Source organism: Glycine soja, chromosome 7 (genome assembly GCF_004193775.1).
Source record: "Glycine soja cultivar W05 chromosome 7, ASM419377v2, whole genome shotgun sequence".
NCBI lineage: Eukaryota > Viridiplantae > Streptophyta > Magnoliopsida > Fabales > Fabaceae > Glycine > Glycine soja.
The window spans coordinates 4443099-4455889 of record NC_041008.1 but is presented as its reverse complement, the minus strand read 5'-3'; the positions used below and the strand labels follow the sequence as shown (position 1 = coordinate 4455889).

General features: G+C 30.6%; 2 protein-coding genes across 5 annotated transcripts; one reads left to right on the top strand and one right to left on the bottom strand.

The window, feature by feature from the left end:
* Positions 1 to 7511, top strand: LOC114418272 (CBL-interacting serine/threonine-protein kinase 9). Of its 2 annotated transcripts, none has more exons than XM_028383539.1 (15): positions 1 to 436; positions 738 to 800; positions 2893 to 2964; positions 3129 to 3236; positions 3380 to 3454; positions 3700 to 3753; positions 3847 to 3972; positions 4051 to 4140; positions 4629 to 4751; positions 4890 to 4997; positions 5252 to 5368; positions 6003 to 6059; positions 6214 to 6288; positions 6573 to 6650; positions 7247 to 7511. In XM_028383539.1, exons 1-14 carry the CDS (start codon positions 260 to 262, stop codon positions 6639 to 6641), a joined length of 1314 nt encoding a protein of 437 aa, XP_028239340.1. In that variant the 5' UTR covers positions 1 to 259; the 3' UTR covers positions 6642 to 6650; positions 7247 to 7511. The 2 variants fall into 2 exon arrangements, with proteins under 2 accessions (XP_028239340.1, XP_028239339.1); XM_028383538.1 differs by having other exon boundaries at positions 2 to 436; positions 5249 to 5368.
* Positions 7512 to 8873: 1362 nt separating this feature from the next.
* On the bottom strand, positions 8874 to 12791 carry LOC114418271 (probable L-gulonolactone oxidase 4). 3 transcript variants are annotated; one of them, XM_028383535.1, is made up of 4 exons: positions 11942 to 12791; positions 10170 to 10359; positions 9843 to 9944; positions 8874 to 9757 (listed from the first exon to the last, which is right to left on the bottom strand). In XM_028383535.1, exons 1-4 carry the CDS (start codon positions 12632 to 12634, stop codon positions 9048 to 9050), a joined length of 1695 nt encoding a protein of 564 aa, XP_028239336.1. In that variant the 5' UTR covers positions 12635 to 12791; the 3' UTR covers positions 8874 to 9047. The 3 variants fall into 3 exon arrangements, with proteins under 3 accessions (XP_028239336.1, XP_028239338.1, XP_028239335.1); XM_028383537.1 differs by lacking the exon at positions 11942 to 12791 and adding an exon at positions 10634 to 10868 and having other exon boundaries at positions 8875 to 9757; positions 10104 to 10359; XM_028383534.1 differs by having other exon boundaries at positions 8878 to 9757; positions 10104 to 10359; positions 11942 to 12789.

Below are 12791 nucleotides of genomic sequence, written 5' to 3'. Positions count from 1 at the left end.
TGGTTGGTTTAGGATTTTTGTGTTTTTGTCTTCCTTTGATCCTCAAACAACCGAGGGATCATATCCCCACACGATTCAAACACGCACTCTCTATCCATTCATCTCTCTCCCTCCTTCCCTACTTTCGTGATTCTTCTTCATCTCAAACACACAATATTTTTGAACCAATAAAGTAGTAAGAGCCTTATTTGAACATCTATCGTATCCAAAAACACAAGTTTGGAAAAACGTTAATTGTGGGAAACAAAGGAACAGAACAATGAGCGGGAAGCCAGTGAGACCTCGTACCCGTGTGGGAAAGTACGAGCTGGGAAAAACCATTGGTGAGGGAAGCTTTGCTAAGGTCAAGTTTGCTAAGAACGTTGAGAATGGTAACCATGTTGCCATCAAAATCCTTGATCGTAACCACGTCCTCCGCCATAAGATGATGGAACAGGCACGTATTATATGAATTTCGTTTTTTTAGATATATATTTCATAAGAGACAGTTTTGTTCGAGGTTGATAAGATTATTATTATCACCTGGAGCTTGAAATATTTAGTTAAGTTAAATCAATCTCAAACAAGTTGATTTACATAGTGTTTGTTTATTTTTGTTTTTAAATCAATGTTAATTTTCATTTCTTTAAGGTTGCCCATTAATAATGTAGCTTTTGTAGTTTGTGCTTCTTGTGCGTATAATTAAAATTATTGAACTTTTGCGTTTTTTCTTTCTTTCTTGTCTTTGATGTTGGCAGCTGAAGAAAGAAATTTCAGCGATGAAGATGATCAATCATCCAAACGTTGTCAAAATTTACGAGGTATGACGCAGTTTTCTGATTTCTCTTTCATCTGAAAAACGAAAGCGTTCTTTTTTTAACATGGCAGCTAGACATCTTCTTATAAAATATTATTGCTAATAATGTTATTATAATCTTATAAATGATCATCCGATTATAATGGTGCCTCTTCATTTTACACTAAAATAAAATAAATGCATTACATGGCATTTTTATAGGGTGATAATGGTCTTCTAGTCTCTTAAAACAGCCAATGAAACTCAAGCCTCTGTATGGTTGAGCACGTGATAATGTAGCAGATTTTGGAATGCGTAAAAAAATTAAAAATTAAAAATTAAAAATAATGTAGCTACTTATTATCAAAATTACAAATTTATTATACATAAGTCTTCAAATTTACAAATTCTGTATTTATTATATGGAAAACACGTGAAAGAAAATATTTTTTTGGTAATTATAGTATTACGCACCACGCATTATTTTTAATTTTAAACGCCCAGTCCGTGTTCCTTTATTGAAAGAGACGTTATCTTATTTTTTTCACTGACATACTTATTTTGGTACTTACTGATAAACTGAATCTTGAAAAATCTACTGATAAAGAAACAAGAAGAAATATAAAAAAAAATAAAAGATGAAAAATAATGCATTACGGGAGTTGACTCACTTTATCGGACTTTATTTTGATGGTAATTAATACATCCTATGTTATAAATCCGTCACGTGGTAAAATAAGAAATTATAATAGTTAAAAAATTAATAACTAATATTTCATCCGTCCTTAATTATAAATATTATTAACTAATTTTTTCATATTAAAAAATGGTTAATTTAATTATTAATATTACATTTTCCTGTGTCTCTTTTGTAAATGGCTGAACATATCTTATGTTTAGTTTCATGTAATGAAATTCATTTAGCCTTTTAAAAAAAAGTTTTACATTTATATGTAATTGTAATCTTTTTTCTAAAATTATCTTTAAATAATTGATACGTGGAGAGAAAATAATAGTAATAAAGTTTAATTTTTAAAACTATAAACTCTTTCATTCTCCAAATTCATAACATTTACAGTATTATTTATGGATTAAAATAATTATAGATATTTTGATAAAAAAAAATAATTAATACAAGAGACAATTAAAAAATAGTCTTATAAAAAAGGTAAAAAAAAATTCCAAAATAATATCTTATAAAAGGAGACTAAGGGAGTATTATATTATATGTACTATATACATAACAAATGTATTTTAGTTTTGTTCACTTTAAAGAAGTATAGTCCAAATAAATATTCCTTGAAGTTACTGGCTTTTCCAGACCTTGCATGAGACTGAGCTTTTTCCTAATTCAAATTTTTCCTTAAAAAAATTAAAACTGTTTAAAAGAAGTAATTTTATTAATATATTTAATTTTTTAATTTATGCTTTTAAAAAACACTTATATCAAATAAATACATCAATGTTAAAGTTAAGAAATAAATGAGTAAATAGTAATGTCATTCAATAAAAAATTATTATATATACTTTTTTTAACTTATACAATAATTACTTTGAAAATCTTACTAAGAATAATTTTTAATTAATTAGTTAACAGTGTAAATTTTCTATACTATAAGATTGACAAATTAAACCCATAAATAAAATCTCTTCAATATAAGCTTAATTTATTACACCGCTGGGGGAATGCATAAGTTCTTTGGTGGTTTTTCATTTTTGGGGTTGGGTAATGCGTAGTAAAGTCACCATCTTATAATATGTTGACGATAGTTTGGTTACTAATAATTAGCATTTCTCTTAGCAGAAACCATTCAAATGGGGGATATAATTTTTTTATTTTCTTATTATTCCAATTTGTTCCATCTAATACTCTGCATATTCAAAGTTGTCGCAGAAAGCGAGTTAAGGTGGTAAAATAACTTCAACTCCTAATATGAGAATCCAAATTTTAACTTAAAGCAAATTTTGTGAGTACACAGCATAATTCTCATGACTCCAAAGTGTAAAGGAGATTAATTCATCAGTTTAAAATGAATGGAACTTGTGCTCTCTCAGCATATATATGTATATGTTATGCATGTACTCAAAGTCATTGACCATTCTCTCTTTAATTATAGGTGATGGCAAGCAAAACAAAGATCTATATTGTGCTAGAGTTGGTTAATGGAGGAGAACTATTTGACAAAATAGTAAGTGGCTCATTTATTTCATATTATATATTGCTTCCTACTATATTTTCTTTATTCCTTTCTTTTTTCTCTTGATGGAGGTGGTATTGGAATAATTCTCAGTACATTGATGTCTTGCTTGGATCTTGCATCTAAATGACTTTGTCTCTTAATTTGATTCCTAGGCTAAATATGGGAAACTTAAAGAGGATGAAGCAAGAAGTTATTTCCATCAATTAATCAATGCCGTTGATTACTGCCACAGCAGAGGCGTGTACCACAGAGATCTGAAGGTCTATAATACCATAATCCTCTCCTGTAATTTAATTAACCGATTGATTGATAAGTCATTTTTTTGAGCAGGAATCAATTTTTTTTTTCTTTTTGAGTTAAATTAAGGATCAGACTCATATTCAATATTGAATGCACTTTGCAGCCAGAGAATCTTCTTCTGGACTCAAATGCTATTCTGAAAGTTACAGATTTTGGATTGAGTACGTATGCGCAACAGGTAAGATTATATATATACACACACACACGCATATCTGCCATACAATTAGCTTATGCATGTGCATGTTATGAATTTCTTCTGATTTGGCCATGAGAAACGATAAGTATTGAAACTTGATAGCATCCCCTATTAGTTTCTAGTTGTTACTGACACAATAGAATTCCTTCTAACTGTCTAGTCGCTGCATTCATTTGCATGAAATTAGGACCTTGTTTTAATTCGTAATTATTTATTATTTAATTCAGGAGGATGAACTTCTCCGCACTGCTTGTGGAACTCCAAATTATGTTGCTCCTGAGGTACCTACTTTATATTTTTGTGGATCAGATAGAAGGACTAGATTTGTCCCTAAAACATGAAGTAAATGTAATGTGGTGTACAATTTGTGTTAGGTGCTTAATGATAGAGGTTATGTTGGTTCTACATCTGATATCTGGTCCTGTGGAGTCATTCTCTTTGTGCTTATGGCTGGGTACTTGCCCTTTGATGAGCCAAATCATGCGACACTGTACCAAAAAGTAAGTAATTTCAAAATATAATCATGAGAAGAATGAAAGAAAAGTTGCTATATGTCTAAATCTGAACATATTTTCCAGATTGGCAGGGCCCAATTCACATGTCCATCATGGTTTTCTCCCGAGGCAAAGAAACTATTGAAGCGTATTCTTGATCCAAACCCTCTAACAGTGAGTTCTGAACTAAATGCTTTCTTCTTAGTCTTATTTATAAGATCTTTTAATTGATTCACTGAATTAAGAAAGTTGATTAATTTAATTAGAATATTAAATTTGTCAATAATTTGTATTATTTTTTCCACCAAATTTGCCTTAATTTATTAGGACTTATCTCATTCTTTTCACCTAATTACTTTGCACCTAATTATTTAATATGCTACTAATCATCTTTTCCAATTCTTACAACAGAGAGAATGAATTTATCTTATTCAATTATTGCATTTATTGTTTATTTACTATAAAAATTGTAAAGTAATTAGAAGTATTTTGGTAAAAAAATAATGCAGGAAACAATTTTTTTCAAAAATGATCTTACATACCCCTTGGGCCCTTTTGTCTTGATTCTGTTCTTTGTGATTACCCTTCAATATCTTTTAGGTGGTTAAAGAGTATCTTACGGTTGAAATTTAGTTTTATTAACATTGGGTTGCTTTTTGCAGAGGATAAAAATTCCTGAACTCTTAGAAGATGAATGGTTCAAAAAAGGATACAAGCCAACAACTTTTGTAGAGGAAGAGGATGTCAATGTAGATGATGTTGCTGCTGCTTTCAATGATTCTAAGGTGCTCTGTTTTTGACAATATTTCTATCCATTTCTTATTTACTTTGTAAAGATTTTCTTATTATACTTCGGAAATACAAGAAAGATTCTATAGAAGCTGTTTTCTATGTGTAATTTATTTGTTCTCTTTGATATGTAGGAAAATCTTGTGACAGAGAGAAAAGAGAAACCAGTGTCAATGAATGCTTTTGAGCTCATATCTAGGTCACAAAGTTTCAATCTTGAAAATTTGTTTGAGAAGCAGACAGTAAGTAAAGATTGGTATTCTTTCATCATGCTAAAATGTTATAAAGTTAGTATTCAAATTCCAAGTCACTTTGAAAATTGTGAACTTCTTGGTTTCTAATCAAATTTTGGTTGATTTATGTTTAAGAGCCTGATCTGAATTCAGTTGATTTCTTTAGGCAATTGGCTAACAAAAATACTATTGATAATGAGATATAATAAATTTTCAAACTAATGATGCTTTGTTCTCCATTTTGTTTGAACTCAATACAGCAGGGGATTGTTAAGAGAGAAACACATTTTACCTCACAGCGCCCTGCAAATGAAATCATGTCAAAAATTGAGGAAGCTGCGAAGCCTCTGGGATTTAATGTTCACAAGCGAAATTATAAGGTTATAATATTTCTCAGCATAATTATTACCTGCATTAGTCTGCATTATCTATTTGCCAAGAGCTATCTTTCATGTGATGGATTTTTGCAAAGGAGGAAGAGTAATACACTAAATTAGTCTCTAAAATTATTTAGTATTGGTTAATAAAATTCTTTATATTACAAAAACAACAAAATAAAACTAATCCTTGCCTTTGACAAGTACTCATTACTTTAGCCCTTAGAATTGGCACTACTACTAGTCAGTTTTGTCCCTAACATTATAAAATCAGACAATTTAGTTCTTGAATTTAATAAGTATCATAGGTTTAGTCTATATTTGACAATCCTTAGCCAATTTGGTATTTGACAATCGGGATCAAATTGATTGATGCACAACAATGTCAGGGACTAAATGGATTGATCTTTTAATTTATACCACTAAAATGACTGTATTGTCCGATAATTTCTTAAATGAGGATTGAATTAGGAACTAAAATGATCGATAATTATCAATTTAAAGAACTAAACTTTCTTTTTCTAAGACTAAAATATTCAGTCATTATAACTTAAGGGGTTAATTTAATGGTTTACTCAAGAAAGTTAGAAAACAATGTTCTAGACTATTGAAACTTAATTAAATTTAAATTCTGCAGATGAAGCTGCAAGGTGATAAGAGCGGAAGGAAGGGTCACCTTTCAGTTGCTACAGAGGTACTGACTGCTGAGCCATTTGTGGTACTCATTTGGTAGCAAATTGTGTGTGGCTAAGAATAATAATTCCAGTTTCTTATTCTGTTTCATCATTCATCTAATTGCTGAGATGGTGATATGGATTCTGTTTTTGTTCTATTGAATTTGATTATAGGTTTTTGAAGTGGCTCCCTCCTTGCACATGGTGGAACTGCGAAAGACCGGGGGTGACACACTAGAGTTTCACAAGGCATGTGAACATTTTAATTGTGACTTTGGTTTAGAGGAACAAGAAAAAATAATCTCTTCATTTTGCTCTTCTTTTCTGTTATTTTCTTTGGTAGAACCTATGTTCCTCGTTCTATTGCAAGTGATGGCTTCAACATTTTTTATGAACTATGTAATCTATGTTTCATTTCCTATGTATTTTAATTTTTAAGGAGGGAACAATTAATGACACGCATCATGTCAGATTGTCAATGTCATAGTTTTGTTGCTGATTGATGCTAACCTTATTTGTTGGCTTATTTGCAGTTCTACAAAAGCTTTTCATCATCATCAGGGTTGCAAGACATAGTGTGGCATTCTGAAGCAAAACAATGAAGAATCAAGGTACTCCCTTCCTCTATCTCCCCATGATATGTGCTCTTGTCTTATGCCATTGAGAAGCACATAATTTAAGCTATACGTAGACCTATCATGCATGATGCATGTTAGCCTTATCAAATTCATTTAGAGTGTGTTTGGATGGAGAAATTTTAAATTTTAAGAATTTCAAATACTTCAATTGAAATTCTTTTATTTTCAAAATTTTGTGTTTGGATAAAAAAATTAAAATTATGAGGATGAAAAATATGAATGAAAAAAAAGAGAGAAAATATGATTGGTGTACTAATATACGTGTGTTCCTCTATACTCACACTTGATCGATATTTTAGGAGCTCAGACGGTGTTTCTTGAAGACTGTAAGAAGAGAATTTCAATTTCTCACCTTTTAGAAGGAAATTGAAATTTCAGATTTTTAATTGTTTAAAATTCTGTTTTAAAATTCCAAAATTTTAAATTCTTCATAAAAAGCATTCAAACAATGAATTCTAAATAACAGAAATTCAAATTCTCTGATAAATTATTTTCCTCAGTTAAAATTCTCTATCCAAACGCATTCTTACTGATTTTTCTGTCTAATTGATTCGTTTATTATGCTGCAGGTGTGCATGCATGGAAGATATCATGCACGTATTTTTGTTGGAAGATATCAGGAACTTTTTTTGTTCATGGAAGATATCGTGCTTAGCTAAAACTGGAGCATGTTGAGTTGGGAGAGTCTGCTCTAATGTTTGATAGGGTAAAAACAAAACCTAGATCGTACAAAACTTAGAGTGTATATTTCCTTGAACTTTTATTCATAATATTTCATGACCTTAATTAATTCAATGGCTCATAATAACTTTGAAAAAATGGTTGTTGCCCAAACAGAAATGAGTGCAATCGAGTTTTTTATTTATTTTTTTGTTCTTAGAAGAAATTATATCATAACGAGCCTCCGCATATATAATTGAACAGTAACTCAATAACAACAATGAAAATCTTATCCAGGTGAGGTTGGTCATATAATTCAACATAAATAAATAATATATTTAATTTGCTCATGTTTTGAAAAAGACTTAGGCTATGCTTGATTATTGTGTTTTAAAACAGTTTTGTATTTTAAAATTAAAAAAAATTCGAAAACTTGTTTGATGAATGAAAAGAGATAGATTCATAGAGTACGCTTATAAGGTCTTGAGAAAAATGAGCTTGCATGTATTACTTTTATTTTGAACTGTCACAGACTATCTTCATAAACTTCAGCTTTCATTTGTGATCTATAATGTTTTATTGTTATAGGATTAGTAGCGGCAGCAGTGTTGGCATTTTCTTCTGCATGCATTTCTCCCTTCCTCTGTATTCATCTTCTTACTTTCATTTTTTTTCTCTTTGAACAAAGTACTTAAAAGAGAACAAAATAAGAAGATGGAATATTTGATAAATCTAGTTTGTTTAAAAAAATCAATGTCTAAGCCTAATATGTTATCCATTATTATAATCTTTTTAAAGCCTTATTTGATATTTTATAAAGCTTGATTTGACTTGCTGTTGATCTACTTAAAAGTTTATTTTAAATTACTTTGGATTTTATTTCTAAGAAATGAATTGTGTTTTTCTTTGATCTTTGGTGTTAAATTTCTTTTATACTCTTAATTTATTTTTTAACTCTATTTGGTAGGTATTTTTTCATTGGATTATGAGTACCAACATTAAATGTGATTATCCCTTACAAAATTTAAACTTAAGGGTATTTTTGAAATAAAATTTTGAATTTATAGTAGTATTAACCAAAAACAACTCATTTCTTATGTATAGGACAAGAGTTATTATTAAAGTTTTAATATAGATATAACATTTCTAAATAAAGTATTCGATCAAAACACAATGAAGAAAAACTATAAACTATTACCTCTATTCTTATAAATAAGAAACAAATACTTAATTTATTAACACTAATAAAAGTAGTTAAGTTGTTTAATTTTAATTAATAATATCATAAACTTAAATTTTATTCTAAAAATACACATAAATTAAATGATTTAAGGTGTTGCATTTAAAGACACTATTAATTTTTTTAAGGAATAACTTTTTCCCAATGAGTTTGACTTATATGTTGATAGACTTTACCATAAATAATGATATAGAAGAAAATTAGCAATCAAAGTAATCATATGTTTTTTATATTTAATAACAAAATATGTTTTCATTTGTTTATTATATATAAAAACGGAGGTAATATTAAAGTATTAAAATTAAAATGATTACTGGTCAAAACGAGATAAGGGTAAAAATAAGTATAGGCTAGAGTTTATAAGAAATGTAATTAATGCGATTTGCTAAATTATTTGTAAGATGTAAGTTTTATTTATAAATATTATCACTTACGATATAGCATTAATGTCCTTTCTGATAAATTTGGCCTTATTTCAAATGAGTACAAACTCTTGCTTTCTTGTAAACCTTGCCTGGCCTGCAATAGTAACCTTTGCTTGGATTGCAATGACTATCCTGTGAACAAATGCACAAACCTTCTAATGCACACCCATCCTTCAATATTGTCACTCCATCCTTTAGCCCAAGCACTTGGTCTGTCCATGTATTTGAGAAAAGTCCTTTTGGATCATACTTGTTTTTAACCTTCAAAAATTTCTTTGCGTTTTTGTACTTTTTGATGACTCCTTGAAATGCCAAGTTCCTATTCTTACCCCAATGAGGTAGTCCTCCATATTTAAAAATCCCAAGTTGTTCAACCTCTTCAAGAATGTCTTCATAAAGCCTGGGAGTCATTGGGTCTCTGCTACGGTAGTACAAGAAATCAAATTCTAAAGCATCCTCCTGCTTTCCCAAGTAGGCACTTGAAGCGGTGACATAGCGCATGACAATTCCATTGTAAAGCCCTAATATACATAATCCCTTTGGCTCCAATTGAACTAGCTTTTGCACATCTTCAATAAATTTTTTTACAACAGACAACCTAATGCTAAATGCGGTATTGTAATAGAACAAGCCCTCCACTCTAGGATCCCAGCCACATGTTGTGATCAATGCATCTTGAGGACTATCCAAGCATGACCCAGATGACTGAAGGTGGTTCTGAAATCCAATTACAGGGTATCCAGTGAAGCTTATACCTGCAGTTTAGTTTACTAAATTCAATTTTTCTGTTTTAATTAGTATACAAAATTACTATCATATTTTGGAATAGCTAGCTAGTACCATTGTTAGTAAGTCCATAAGCTACGGTGAATAGGGCATTCGATGAGGCATTAGCATCTATGCACTTTCCAATGGCATCATTTGTGGATTCTTGAATATCCTCTGTGAGCCCCCATAAAATACCAAAACAAATGTTAGCAGCATGGAAGTTGTTTACTTTTTCTTTTTTACGTGTGCATGCTTGCACCAAAATGTAAAATGAAATATTGAATGTATACACTATAAAGTCTATAATTTTAATTGAGTAAAGCTAGGGCAGACCCGTGGTTCTCCTAAAAATCGATATATTTGAAGGAGTGGGACGTAAAGGGATAAAGTCATAGAGACCATTGCCCGATGTATTGAATGGAACACGATCATCAACACGGTAGACAACCTTGCGTTGACTTGGGTACCACATTATATCTGCAAACTCATGTGCATGTCCAAAAGCAGCAACTTGGTCTCCCAAATCTGAATCATTTTTTGCCACATACGTGATGGATCGTTTGAAGAGGCGTTCTAGTTTTAGAGTAATCTGGAAACATATATAGATGAGCAATTATCATAAGGCGCATAGTGGTGTACAAACATCATGAAAAACTTTACTTGCATAGTTTTCTTTCTCCACCAAAATCACATTTGGTACAATATAACAAATTATGTCATAATTGGGTGTGATTGATTTCAAGTTGTGTCATTTAAAATCACATTAAAATATCAGCTAGTTAATGTAATTTTAAGTAAATATATATTTACATATTTTTGTCATATGTGTTGAAGAATTATAATATAGCAAGGTATACACTTACTGTTGAATGGGAGCTGAGGTGCCAGCTTTGGTTATTCGATATTTTGCTAGTCTGTTGGTAAAAATATTGCATGACCAAGGTTCGCGGTACTACCGGTACCTTATAATATATATTGTTTACCTTCCAAAAAAATATACATGTGTTCTGGAATTGATTGAAAATTGAAATAACTTCAACTTATTTTTGTGTTGGATTAGAAATGTTATGTTGAGTTATATTATTAACTTGCTATTAATTAAAATAAAAATAATCAAATATATATTGTTTTACTTTAAAATTAATTTTAATCAAAATCAATTTTAATAAATTATTATTATTCAAAACTGATTTCGTAAAGTTTCATGTAAGCATTATGATACTGATGAATTGACTTCTCTCTTCTATACACTTCATCTTATGATATATTTGGAGGGGAGGAAAAATCAAAGAAAAATATATAAATAATGATATATTTTAAATTAGAGAGAGAGAGCTAGATTTTTAGAAACACAAAAAATTATTTTTTTTATATTTTTAAATTCAAATTTCAAAATTTTCTCTCTTATCTTATTACTTCAGAATTTCAAAATAGATCCATTCCAGTGATGTTGCCTCGCAACAAAAAAAAATGCAAAGGGAAAGAAAGGATGAATAAATGAAGAGAGATGTTGAAGAATTTTTTTAAAAAGTTTGAAAGAAATAAGTGGCAAATAAAAGTGTTAGAGAAGGTAGAGGAGAGGACTAAGACTCCTTACTTTTGATTAATCTATTTTTTTTATAATATCATCTTACTTTTTACATCTAGAGTGATGATATTTTGACACTCAAATATATTTTTTTTTATCTTTTTCTTCTTATCGTATCATATTACTTATTATACTTATATTTTTTTTCTTTTTTTTTCTCTCTCACTAGGTGTCTATTAGCATTTGGATGTCAAAATATTTTTTTTTTTTACATTTATATTAGACTTGTCACTTTTTTTTTTATCTATTTCTCTTATTGGGTGTAGATTGGCACATGAGTGTCCATGAATCATTTTATTAGAAGAATGTTAAGCACACCCTTCTTGATAAAACTTTGGTTACAAGTTTGGATCAATGTTTTAAAAAATGGTTTGTGACCTCAATTGTAGCCATAACATTAAAGTTTTTTTTTTTTTATCGGGACGATCATACGACTTCATTTTCACAGCCTGGTTCCGATTTTGGATATTTTTGCTTAAAATTGATTACATTTGACATAGTTTATGCACATAAAAAGAGAAAACAACAAATCAAACAAAGACCAAATATTTTGGTAGGAAACAAAATTAAGGATAGATGGTACCTGTGAAATAACTCCCAACACACCGAGTGATACTTTGGTTGCATTAAGATCTTCATGTCGTTCATTGAGGCTCTCAACCTTAGCATAACCATCTTCATGACCTGCAGGCCTAACAATCCTAAGCCCCACAACATAATCATGGACAGCACTTCCCTTCCCCCGCAAAGTGCTTCCATGTGCACCAGTTCCCATTAGCCCTCCAATTGTCACACCCCACCAATATGGTGCATATGGCAAGGCCAACCCTACCTTTGCAGCCTCATTGATAAACTGTTGCAGAGTCACACCACTCTCCACAGTCATTGTATTTGCTTCTACATCAACCTTCACAATTTTGTTGAGATATTTGGTGCTAATTAGCATCCCATTTTCGCCATCTGGGCACACCAGCTTGGGGATGCTATGGGAATAACGGGTAGCTACTTTCATTTTGGTTTTGTTTCTGGTTGCTGATGCAACAACAGACACAAGCTCTTGCTCAGTGGTGGGGTATAACACTTGAGCAGCTTTGCAAATGCTTCGATCAGGGAAGGAACCATAGGAGTTTGTGATAGTACAGGTTGTGTTCTCTGAAGTCGTGCACTTGATTGGATCCTCTGGAGGAGTAGAGAACACCACAGAGAGTAAAAGAAAGACAAGAGTAGTTGATTCGAAGGCTTTGTTTGACATCCTTTTCAAGCATAAACATGCCATATGGTTGAACTAATTATATGTTAGGTTTCAAGTGTATGAAGTCGTTCTTTTTTATTAAGGATAAGAAGTATAGAACAAGGTTGACATTTAGTACAGCAATTTCGAAAGTAAGCCTCATCTTAGGGCTCGAGGGTACAGAGCATGAGAAAGAGAAGGA